At 45.9% G+C, this 12,373-nt stretch overlaps 1 protein-coding gene across 2 annotated transcripts in view; it reads left to right on the plus strand.

Annotated features, from left to right (window-relative positions):
• Positions 1-255: 255 nt before the first annotated feature.
• The window catches only part of PITRM1 (pitrilysin metallopeptidase 1), a 37,177-nt gene continuing 25,059 nt past the window's right edge, over positions 256-12,373 (plus strand). The window contains exons 1-6 of one of the 2 annotated variants that reach the window (XM_008157745.3): positions 256-332; positions 4,185-4,287; positions 6,956-7,062; positions 7,681-7,832; positions 8,543-8,754; positions 9,920-10,080. In XM_008157745.3, coding sequence (XP_008155967.2) covers positions 283-332; positions 4,185-4,287; positions 6,956-7,062; positions 7,681-7,832; positions 8,543-8,754; positions 9,920-10,080 — 785 coding nt within the window. In that variant the 5' untranslated portion in view covers positions 256-282. The remainder of the gene's footprint in view (positions 333-4,184; positions 4,288-6,955; positions 7,063-7,680; positions 7,833-8,542; positions 8,755-9,919; positions 10,081-12,373) is intronic. The other variant, XM_028134249.2, reaches the window with a different exon arrangement.

The following is a 12,373-nucleotide window of genomic DNA, read 5'->3' on the forward strand; positions in this document are numbered from 1 at the left end:
CGCCCCCAACGCGTACGCCCCCGGGCTCCGCGATCCGGCCCCGCCCCTTCTCACGTAGCCTAAGGTTCTGCAATCCGCAAGCCCTGGATGCCCCGCCCACCTCATGCGAGTTGCTTCCCAGGGCCCTGAGTCCCGCCCCGTCGCAGCAGGAGCCCGCCCTTTTCCTCGCCGGCCTATTGGAGAGGGCGTCGCCGTAGGTGCCAACCAATGGGATCACGGCTGGCACAGTGCGTTGGGATAAGTGGGTCTCCCCGCTGACCCTGCGCTGGTCACACTCACGCCATGTGGCGCTGCAGCAGGAGGGTCCCTTTGGCGCTGCGGCTGAGCCGCTGGTGAGACGCGGAGCGGGCGGCTGGAGGGAGGGGAGGTGGGAAAGAGGGGCGGGCGGCGGACGGGAGCCTGGCGGTGGGGAGGTGGCTGGAGGCTTCAGGGTCTCCTCGGGTAGAAGGTGCAGCATCACAGCTCTCTGCTTTGGGGACTTCCGCCCCCCCCCCCGCCCCGAAACTCCTCGCCGTCGGCTCCAGTACCCCAAGACTCCTCTTCTGGGGCTCCTGTTCCCCCTAACCCCTCTCCTGGGGTTCCAGGACTCCTAGACCCCTTCGCCTCGGCCTCTTGGACCCCTGGACCCGCTCACCTGGGCCTCTCGGACTCTAGACGCCCACGCCAGGGGCTCCCGTACGTTTAGGCCTCTCGTCCAGGGCTCTGTACCCGGAGAACCCTCTTCTGTAACTTTTGTACCCCCAAACCCCTCTCCTGGGGCTCCAGTATCCCGAGACATCTCGCTTGGGGCTCTCATACCCTGAAACCCCGCTCCGAGCCATATCCCAAGACTCCTCATCCGTGGCTTCCGTATCCCGAGACTCCCTCACCCCGGGGTCCTCTACCCCCGAGACCACTCGCCGGGGATCCTGGACTTCTAAGACCCTTCTCTTGGGGCTCCTGTACCCCAAAATCCCGCTCCTGGGGCTCCGGTACCCTTAGACCCTTAACGGGGCTCCTGTATTTTTAGACCCCTCTCCTGGGTCGTTTGTACCCTAAGACCCCTCACGGTGGGCTCTAGTACTCCTGGACTCCTCCCTGTGGGCCCCAGTACTTTTAGACCCCTCATCTGGGGTTCCTGGACTCCAAGAGCCAGGACCCCAGCCTGAAAACCCTTTCAGGGCCTGAGTGACAGATCCTCTTAGTTCCTCCTGATGGGAGTGCTTGCCCCCTCCCATGGCTTCCCCTGCCCAGCAACCTACCCCCCACCAACCCCAAAGAAGGGAGTTTCCTGTCCAGGAACCAGGATTGGGGTGATGGCAGAGAGGTTAGTGTGGAGCAAAGCAGGGCCAGGCCCAGGGAGCTGTCCTGTGACCCCCTTTCCTTTGGGGCCTCCGAGTGGGTGGCCCTGTGTGCAGGTGGTCAAGGCTTTTGAAGTGAAGGTGGTCATTAATGTGGATTTTAATGTGTGATAAAAGTGGCAGTTTATGGGCCTCATTAATATGTTTGCCCCCTTTTTTTGTTGTTGGCCTACAGTCTTTAAGAGACCTGAGGCTTCCACAGGAAGTACTTAAATTTAAGCGGCTGCGTTTTAATAACATTGTAGCCTCCAGGATTTGAACTTTTTAAAATGACTCTCTTTATGGAAAAACATTACATTTGGTTTTCAACCTTGAATGAGTGCCATGTCCTATGAGTTTGTCAAGTGTAACATTTTACTAAGCTAAGCTTAGTTTCATGCTCATTCACAAAACCTTGTTTAATTTATGGTACTTTAGCCCAGGTGAGGAAACAGGGGAGTGTGTGGGGGTGCCCTCATGGTCTTGGAGCATTGTCTGTCATCTGTGTAGTCGGTTACTGGAAAGTGTAGCGGGGAGAGCCCATGTTGGCCCTGACAGTCATACAGTTGGCTGTTTTGCTTTTTGTGGTTGGGTTCGTGATGATAAATAACTTTTTAAAGTATATCCCACAACTCTAGAATTTGCCAAATCAATAAGGAAAATGTTGGCTGGTTTTAATATCTCCATGATGTTGCATGATAGTGACTGAGTTTTTGTTTCTTTTCTGTACATATCTTTACATGAAATATTTTTATGAGATATGTTAATGTAGGAAACCCCATAAAACACACAATTTAGTTGAGAGAAGTTTTTTTTAAAAAAATATATTTTATTGATTTTTTACAGAGAGGAAGGGAGAGTTAGAAACATCGATGAGAGAGAAACATCGATCAGTTGCCTCCTGCACTCTCCATACTGGGTATGTGCCCACAACCAAGGTACATGCCCTTGACCGGAATCGAACCTGGGACCCTTGAGTCCACAGGCTGATGCTCTATCCACTGAGCCAAACCGGTTAGGGCGAGATAAGTTTTACTTAAAAATAAGTTGTGTCCCCATTACCCAGTTTAAGGTTACCCCTAATCTGTCATCACTCTCCCTCCCTCTTAGATGTAATTTCTCTCCTGGTTTACAGAAATTATCTCCTTGCTTTCCTTTATAGTTTTACCATCTATATAACATTCCTACAATACAGTGTTAACCTGTTTGAACAATACCTGCTTAGGAGAACACTGTTTATCCCTTGAATTTGTATTTTTATTTTTTTGGTTCAGGATTACTTGACCCACATTTTTGTTACATGTAGTTGTAGTCTGTTCTTATGGCTGAGTTTATTGATTATACAGTGCACAATTTATCCATTCTCTGACTCCAAGGAATGGTGCCAGCCTTGTACATGTGTGCTGGTGCCCCAGGACAGGTTTCCAGGACATCTGCAGGTTTCCCCCACCGTCCTAAAGTAGACACTTCCTGTGAAACCTCCTGTGCTGAAATGACATAAAGCAAAAAGCAATTACCATTAATTCATATAGAACATTTTTTGAGTGGTCCCAAACCCCCAAAATAACCTGCCAAATTATACCAATGAGCCCATAAAGCCTAGAAGAACACTAACACATAGCAAAAGGCAGAATGCACAGAGTAAGTCGAGATTCAGTATAGACGCTCACAGATGCAGCTCAAAGCTCTGGTGGCGAGATGCTGAGATGATGCGAGTGGGGCCACGCTCCCTGCTCTGGGTGCGCGCTGCCTCTGTAGTGGCTCCTGCAGAGCAAACGCAGGATGCTGTTTCAGATTTCAGCCTTTTTTCGTAAAAGAGAAGATCCCTTTGGGAGTTCTTTTGGTTATTGAAACAGATACCAATGTAGGTCTCCTAAAGTGAAGTGGCAGAAGGCGAACTTTGAAAAGCAGGGGATACCTGCATGTCAGGGTGCATGAACTACTAGCTAAGTCAGTGATGGGCAGCCTTTTGAGCTTGGTGTGTCAAACTTCGCCAAAAAACTGAGCATAACTCGGGTAGTGTGTCACTTTGAGGAAAAAACATTATTTCGCAAGTGTTTCATCCTCGGCATGCGGCCGCCTCAGCGGCCGCGTGTCATCAGAAATGGCTACACGTGTCAGTGGTGACACGCGTGTCATAGGTTCGCCATCACTGAGCTAAGTGATGCCAAATGCTCTTCCCAGTCACTGCTGCAGTTTTCACTCCCAGGAGCAGTGAGAGAGTTTTTGGTGATACTCGACTTCTTAGTTTTCACCATTTGGTGGGTGTGTCATGGGACTTCACTGCAGTTTGAGTTTATTGAGATACTGTGATGGAAAAAGCCATTTTGACATGAGACATTTTTTATGCAACTCAGGGAAATTGGTGTCAGAATTGCATTATAGTTATTTATGAACCTGTACAAATAAAGGTTTTCTTTTTTTTGTTAATCCAAATTCATTGGTTTTTAGAAGTGAAAGGGAAGGGGGAGAGACACAGAGAGAGAAACATGGGTGTGCAACACACTGATTGGTTGCCTCTTGCACACACCCCAACCTAGGGCCGAAGATCGAGCCTGCAGTCAAGGTACGAGCCCGGGTTACTTCAGTACAAGGGCTGATGCTCTATCCACTGAGTCAAACTGGTTTTCAATGTTTAATTATTAGTTGATGTTATGAAGCTTTATTTAAGTTAAGATAACAGATCATTAAGAATTGAAGGAACTTTGCTAGAAATTAGTTTTCTGGAATGTGTTTGGAAGATTCAAGGGTTAATTTTTCTTGGCATTTTCTTAGTCATATGACAGTATTTTCATTATGTGGCTGAACTCTGTGATCCAGTTTTCCTGCAAATCTTCTAACTTTCATGACTTTCTTTAACTGTAGCAGTGTCCATCCCAGAGCATGGAGGTGGAATAGTACGAAAGCCTGTGAGAGGGCGCTGCAGTACCAAGTCGGAGAGAAGATCCACGGATTCACCGTGAACCAGGTAAGGCCTGTCTTGACTTCTTTAATGACAGCTTGTGAGGGCCTTTGAGTGGAACCTGGATCTGTTTTCATCTTTCCTCCTCGCCCTGGCTTCCTCCTGCTTCACAGTAGGTGCTCAGTTGTGTGTGTGGGAGTCTGTAATGAGAGTACTTCCTAAGAACAGATTCCCAATCCTTTCCCTGAACTCCTTCTGATTTTAGAAGGTAAATTAAACTTACTCATGTTTCTACCCTGACATCTGGCAATCCACACTGTGTGATACAGAAAGACTCTGAATGACCCACATTCATTCAGGTCAAGTCTTATCATCAAATATGTTTGCTGCAACGTTAAGCAAAAACTTTCTGTTTTTGAGCCATGTGGGTTTCAGAGTTATTGGAAAGAGATTATGTCCCATATTTACTTAAGTTATGTTAAAAAGGATTTTAATTTTGTTCTTATTTTGCTTAAACTTCTGCATTTTTTTCTTCTTTAATGCAGTAATTGGGAAATATGTGTTTCACATGATTGGCTGGCTGTTGGCTTCCTGCTGTGCTTGACATGCTGACATGCACAAAGGCAAACAGCTCACATTCTAGAGGACTCTGCAGGGGTAATACAGGATAGTGTGATGAGCTTCATGGTGGAAGTGCAGAGAGCCAAAGGAAGGCAGGAGAGGAGGGGAGCTGCATGGTGGCAGGATAGGGAAGGTTCCTGGAGCAAGGGGTGTTTATAGAGAAGGGGGCGGTTAAGTTCAGAAGGAAAGTCACCATCTGTCTCTAGCGCCACATTGGTAGAGCCAGTGATGTGGGGCTCTCCCAAGGCAGGGTCCTGGAGCGGTGAATTATGACAGGGTGAGCCCTAAAGGCCATGCAAAGGGATGAGGATTTCTACTACAGTATGGTAATGACACCTTATTTGGATTCTTTTATTTTTCAAGGTTTTTCCCCCCAGTTTTATTGAGAAATGACATCCATCACTGTATAAGCTTAAGGTGTACAGCAAGCATGTCAAACTCACGGCTGGCGGGCCATATGCCTCGTTTATTTAAATGGCCGAGAGTTTGACATGCTTGGTGTACAGCATGGTGGTTTGATTTTCATGTATCTGAAATGATTATAACAATAGGTTCAGCTAACTTCTATTATTTTTCAAATATAATGGACGTATAGGAAACCTTATCATCTTTGAAAAATAGTTACCATGAAAGCTGTTATGAGGTAGACATCTCAATGTACTACTGATTTAATACATTAATCATCTCTTGTAAAGTATAGTAAGTTCTGAGATACAAATAATTTAATAGCTATAAATTACAGCTCAGGCCCCCCAGGTCTAAGCTCTACCCTCTAGTATCTTGCCGTGACAAGTTACTTACATAGCCTCCGAGAAGTGGGGGTGATGATAGCCATGTGGTTGGTGGTCACAGAGACGGTGTTGTGATTGAAGGAGAGAGGCCCTAGTGCAGTTGGGCGAGAGGGCAGCTTCAGTACTGGGGACTGTGGAGATTTACGTGAAGGCTGACACAGAAAGAGAGGACCACCTTCTGGGAAGGTGAGCTCCTTTTTATTGTACCATCCTGGACCCTTCCACTGGGAACAAGTGATGTAACTGGTGATCACTTACGTGCTAGGAACTTCTCCCAAACTAGATGAGGCCAAGTACAGTCCCCAAGCATCCTGGCTGCCCCAGACTAAGGCCCATTCCAGCATTTACTTATCAGGATTGGTCTTGTTACTGAGTTGGGGTTCTTGGGTTCCCCAAGATAGAAATTGAGAGGAAACCCCAGAGAAATTTTTATTAAGCTTATGTTCCAGCACAAGGAAGGCAGCACAGAGGAAAGGAAGGTCCTCTGCCCTGGCTTTGGGGCTGGTGCTGTTTGGCTGATTTTATAATCTGGGGACAAAGTGGGCTTATGTGAAAAGGTCGGCTTTTTGGATAAAAGGTGGGGCTTGTGGTGTTTTCCAATCAGTGTCAGGTGACTTCCTCCTTCTGTCAGGTTGTTTGGCACCTATCTCCACATGTGCTCTGTAGGGGCACGATGGCAGACTAACTGCTTATTACTTCACCCTAGGAAGGTTGTAAAGAGGTCAAACCTAGGATGGTTGTGGTCAAACCTTGATCAATTGGACATGTGGGCCAGTAGTTTAAGCAGGCAGTTAGAAGGGATGCAAAATCAGCTACCTCTGATTTTTGAGTAGGCAGTGGAGGAGTGGTGACATTTTTGTGGTTGGCTTATCTCAAATACCTTCTGAACCCCCTGGTTTTTAACTTGACTTCCTGACTACCTGCTATTTTCTATTCTCGGACCCAAGTCCCTATGCTGTCATTCTGACATGCCAAGTGGGAGCCCTCATTCCTCAGGCAGCCTGGTGTGACAGAAGGGGTTGACTCGCAGAGTGGCTCTCACTCTGAGCCTCAATGTTTTCATCTGTAACAGGTGAGAACGCCTCCATTACTGGGTGATGATGAGCTGTTTACAAAATGTCTGGCAGATAGTAAGCATTCTAAAAGGAGCGGTGTGTATGTATTATTGTCAGCCTAGCTCTTCCTTTCCTCATTGGTAAGGTTTTGGTTTGGTTCAGGTGGTTCCTGATGTGCCTCCAGCCAGGTCCCTCAGTGGATTTAATGTAACCATTCAGAATGCCTTTACAGTTGAGTTTGGCCTCATGTTCTTGTTGTTGATTCAGGTAACGCCTGTCCCGGAACTGTTCCTGACCGCTGTAAAGCTCAGCCATGACGGCACAGGAGCAAGATACTTGCACCTGGCCCGAGAAGACACGAATAACCTGTTCAGGTGAGTGGGCACCCTGAGAACATGTTCTTAAATGTTTCTCCTTAGAGCATCACCATGGTTTAAAGAAATGATACTGACAGTGCCCTGAAAATATAAGGAAAAGATTAAATGACTACATTCTCAGCTACGTAAAGTAGAGTTTACATTTGCAGTCAGTGATTGTATACATTACTAGAGGCCGGGTGCATGGATTTGTGCACTGGTGGGGTCCCTTGGCCTGGCCTGTGGCTCTCCGACATCCCCTGAGGAGTCCTAGATTCTGAGAGGGCACAGGCCAGGCCGAGGGACCCCACCGGTGCACGATCGGGGTTGGGGAGGGACCAGGGGAGGTTCTCCAGGGTGTGTCTGGTCCATCTCGCCCAAACCCCGATCAGCTGGACCCCAGCAGCAAGCTAACCTACCGGTTGGAGCATCTGCCCCCTAGTGGTCAGTGCATGTCACAGCTACCGGTCTAATGGTGGCTTAGGCTTTTATATATATATAGATAGTCTGTAAACATTTTTATGAGAGATTACCATGTTAGAATGATGAATTCTAGTAATCTGGGGTAATGGCACATTTGGAAGCTGTTGGATGGTGTGAGCTAACATGCCCATGGTGGCTCTTTTTTGGCTGTAGTGTTCAGTTCCGCACCACTCCCATGGACAGTACCGGAGTTCCACACATTCTTGAGCATACGGTCCTGTGCGGCTCTCAGAAGTACCCGTGCAGAGATCCTTTCTTCAAAATGTTGAACAGGTCACTGTCCACTTTTATGAACGCCTTCACAGGTAAGACTAACATCTTGGCCTGAGACTGCGGTTGGGTCTGTTTCCAAGATAAAGGAGGGTAGTTGGGCCCTGGAGATGAGAATAAACTTATTCTCAGGTCTAGTTGAAAGATGTTAGAAATTTAATCCTTTAGGAAAGCCACATTGTGATTGGATTAGAAAGACCGGAATTTTAGCCCTGAATGGGTGGCTCAGTTGCTTGGAGCATTGTCCCATACACCAAGAGGTTACAGGTTCAATTCCTGGTCGGGGCACATACCTAGGTTGCAGGTTCAATCCTTGGTTGGTGCGAGTATGGGAGGCAACCAATTGATGTTTCTCTCTTACATCGATGTTTTTCTCTCTCTCTCTCTCAATGAAATCAATTTTAAAAAATCCTCCTCCTGTGAGGATTTTTAAAAAAGCAAAACAAAACTAGAGTTTAGGGAAAAGGCATGTGAGGTTTTTCTGGAAAAGGTCAAAACTGTTTTCTTTGGAGAATATTGCTATGAACTTGGGCATTTGTAGCATTATGTTATGTTGATGGCTGTGGTTTTTGAGTTTTATTTTGGAGATATAGGAGCGTCAACAGGCTGACAGTGTGCACAGAAGTGCTGATACAAGTGCAGTTAAAGAGCATATTCAATGGGCTGCCTTGCTAGGCCTGTGAGGTAAATGGTGCTGGACCGCAGTTCCTGATGTTTTAAAATCTTCCCTTTTGTTTTCACTCAGCTAGTGACTATACTCTATACCCGTTTTCCACACAAAACCCCAAGGACTTCCGGAATCTCCTGTCCGTGTATTTGGATGCGGCCTTTTTCCCCTGCTTGCGAGAACTCGATTTCTGGCAGGAGGGATGGCGACTGGAACATGAGAATCCGAGTGACCCCCAGACAGCCTTGGTCTTCAAGGGGGTTGTCTTCAATGAGATGAAGGGAGCGTTTGTGAGTTTTTTCCTTTCTATATTGTAGTAAAAGCATCGTACTCTGTAAAATATTGAAATATAAGTAGGTTTGGAAAATAATCGACATCCTGTTATGTCATTTAATATTCTCATCATGTGAGGTTTATTAGCTTGGGGACAATGAAGGGCCAGGCTCCCGGTCACCCTAGAATTCGCTCTTCCAGTTGAGCAGTTCTGTGGTCTGGGGACCCCGTATATGATCTGCAGGAGGTCTGTGAGAAAACAATGTTTTCATGACAGAAGTAAGATATCTTTTCTACCTCATTCCTGCCGAGTACATAGGAGTCTCCCTGAGACCATGGTGCACGGTGTGTGATGTCAGCACAGAAGCAGGTAGAGACGCCTGCTCCCTTCCATGAAGCCAGACTTTAAAGAGATTTGTAAAATATGTAAAACAGAGTCATTTTTCTCAACAACTTTTTGTTTTGTATGAAAAATATTTAAAAAAAATATTGGTTAACATGTATTTGTGTGCTAAGTTAATGATTAAATAGTTTTATAGTTTCAGTTTTAATTTCTAATATAGAAAAATTATATACACACACCTCTACATGATCAAGAAACTCAAATCATCAGAAGCTCTTTGGGGACCTCATTAATGTTTGGGAGAATGAAGGGTCTGAGGCCAGACAGTTTGAGACCCTCTGTCCTGGGCCCTGTCCTCGCCCCTGACTTTGGAGACCTGCCCTGTCCTGTGGTATGGCTTGTGTGATCTGTGCTGCTCCCTTCCCCTTGCTGGCTGGCGGCTGTTCTCGGTTTGGACATCATTTCTTTCAAACACGTTAAAACTCAAGTTAGGATGACTGCTTTCCCTCTGGATGGCCATGGGAGCGCCCATACAGCTCGTGGGCAGAGGGGGCCCAGGACATCTTTCCCACAGCCCCCACCTGTGTGGCTCATCATCCAGGGCCTACTGCAAAGTGGATGTGCCCTCTCTCCCAAGAGAGCAGGCCCAGGGTCCCGCACGCAGATCATGAGTGAGCCGGGTGCTTTGTGAAACACTGTGTGTGGACACCCTTGTTTATCATTGGGACGGTTTTACTCGCGAGGTGTTATAGGTATATGCTCCCAGGGTGTGATTAACTTGCTATGTTGTAACAATGTGTGTATTATGCTACATATATGTGTATTTTTTTAATTTGAAGACAGATAACGAGAGGATATTCTCACAGCACCTTCAGAACCGCCTCCTTCCTGACCACACGTATGCGGTGATCTCTGGTGGTGACCCATTGTGCATCCCAGATCTCACGTGGGAGCAGCTTAAACAGTTCCATGCGACACATTATCACCCCAGTAATGCCAGGTGACGTTTTGTTTTGAACGTTGGAGGGTGGCTTGATTAGGAGTTGACTTGTTTGCATTTTCTTACACAGTGATAAGCTTCTCTCACGTTTATCAGGGAAATGTTTCCTTAAGAGCCAAGTAAATTGAGACAAGATTCTTCACTTCATAAATTGCCTTTCTAATTTACTTGGATGCTCAGTCTAAAGGTCTGCAGTGACACTCTTGCAGCCCAGCATGGTGGTGACCCACCTCCTGGAGGAGGGCCTGGGCCCACCCTCCTCGTAGGGCAGAGTGACAGGTGCCCATAGCTTCATGCCTCAGTCCCAGCAGTGCCCCGGGAATGGCGGCGGCAGGTATTAAACATTGAATACTTACTTTTTGATGAATTGCTTGTTTCAGAGATCATTAAAAATAAAATGCTAACAAAGGGAATTACAAACATGAGGGTTTACTCCCAATACGTGGATTTGTGAGCCTAAAATATAAAGATAGTTTCTGACATGAGATAATACCATTTTCACATTTAAGAAAATAAAAGACTTGCTCAAAGCCACCTACCACAAATTCAGACTTTCCAGTTGTCCCCCAAATTTGTGATGTAAGGGAGGCCCACAAATTGCCTTTCATCATCAGTAAGTCTTTTTAGTACCCTTTTGTGTAGGATGGTGTCCCCTCTGTTTTCATTGAAACTGAAGAAAGGAGACAGGTTGCCTCAGGCTTTTCTCAAAACTTAATGCCAGTGGGGTTTTCTAAAAACATTCTGGGCGTCTGATTGCCTTTCTGTAGCATTGGTGGACGTGTTCCCGTGTTTTCCAAAGGGGACTTGGCTTCAACCTTCATAGTTGATGCCTGCATCCCTGTGGCATCCAGATGTCTCAGACCTGCTTACCACAGGGGGAAGCTGCAGCTGGTTTGCGGGTCTCCACGGTGACAGCGATCCCCCACTATAAGCTGTTTCCTGCCAGACCAAGGTGTAGGCTGGGGTGGTAACCAGCACCTTGTGAACATTGAGTTCCTCATCAACCTGTGCATGTTCTCATATTCATTGACGATTGTTGCCTGGAGCAATTTCTTCAGTAGTGTTAGCAAAGCTTTCTAAGTAATAATTCTACATGAATTATCTGGGCTTCTGTACAGAAGAGCTTTCCCCGTCCGTGGGGCTGTGGGTTACCCCGAAGACAGGATTCTGAAGGGAAAGGCAAGGTGCTTATTTCCCTTGGCTGTCCATTTGTGAGGTGAGGCATGGTGGCAATTGCTCTTCCAATGAAGATACGCTTTTCTTTCTAGCCTTGTTTGGTTTGTTTTTTAATATCATTATGACTCATACACATATTTTTATATGTGTGTATATCTGAGGTGTGAGATCACATGGATTTTTTAATTAATTTTTTTTTTTATGTTCACATGTTCCAAGTATGGCCCAAGGGAGCTCCCTCAAGCTCATCCTGTCTGACAGTTTTCAGTCTTCGGTAACTTTGTTTTCTGTCCCCCCACCCAAACCAGGCTCCTCCTGCTCCAGGTGTGCAGGTAGTCATTTCCCAAGGTGGCCTGTGACTCACGGGGACAGACATTTATAGACTAGTGTCTGCATAGCGCTACTGTTTGAGTGGAAATTTTTTAAGGATCGTTTAGTTACTTATACTCCAATTTTTTTTAATTTTTAATTTATTTTATTTTTTGTTAATCCTTACCCGAGGATATTTTTCCATTGATCTTTTAGAGAGAAGGAAAGACAGAGAGGAACATCAATGTGAGAGAAACACATCGATTGGTTGCCTCCTGCATGCACCCGCGGAGCTAGTGCCCTGGACTGGAATCGAACCCAGGACCCTTTGGTCTGCAGGCCAATGCTCTATCCATTTTGCCAAACCAGCTAGGGCTCATTCCCAAAATTTTAACCTTAACCGACAACATTATAGTAAAGAAGAAGATCAACTATGATTATAACCCTGTCCCCCTGGCTGAATAAATGTGTTGGTTTCAAAACGTGTAATCTGAAATTTGTAGCCTAAAATTGAACTTTGTGAAATTCTTTATCTATCAGTCTTGGATAGATTATTGTGTTACTGTAGCCAAGGTCACAAAGTAGTTTAACATAAAACTTATTAGGTTTTTGTATCACCTTTATAGTAGATTTAAAATGAAGAGCAGTTATTGCCAAATTTACATTTAATTAATTCTTCCTATACAACTTTTGTTTGCACCACCTATTTATAAAAAGAGCAAAAGCGTCTGTTTGGTGTTTATAGTTAAACTAAGTGTAAAAAAAAAGTGTTCCTCTATAAAGTTCATTTCCACTTTGAAGCCACTTG

The sequence above is a fragment of the Eptesicus fuscus genome, chromosome 2 (genome assembly GCF_027574615.1).
Source record: "Eptesicus fuscus isolate TK198812 chromosome 2, DD_ASM_mEF_20220401, whole genome shotgun sequence".
Lineage (NCBI taxonomy): Eukaryota > Metazoa > Chordata > Mammalia > Chiroptera > Vespertilionidae > Eptesicus > Eptesicus fuscus.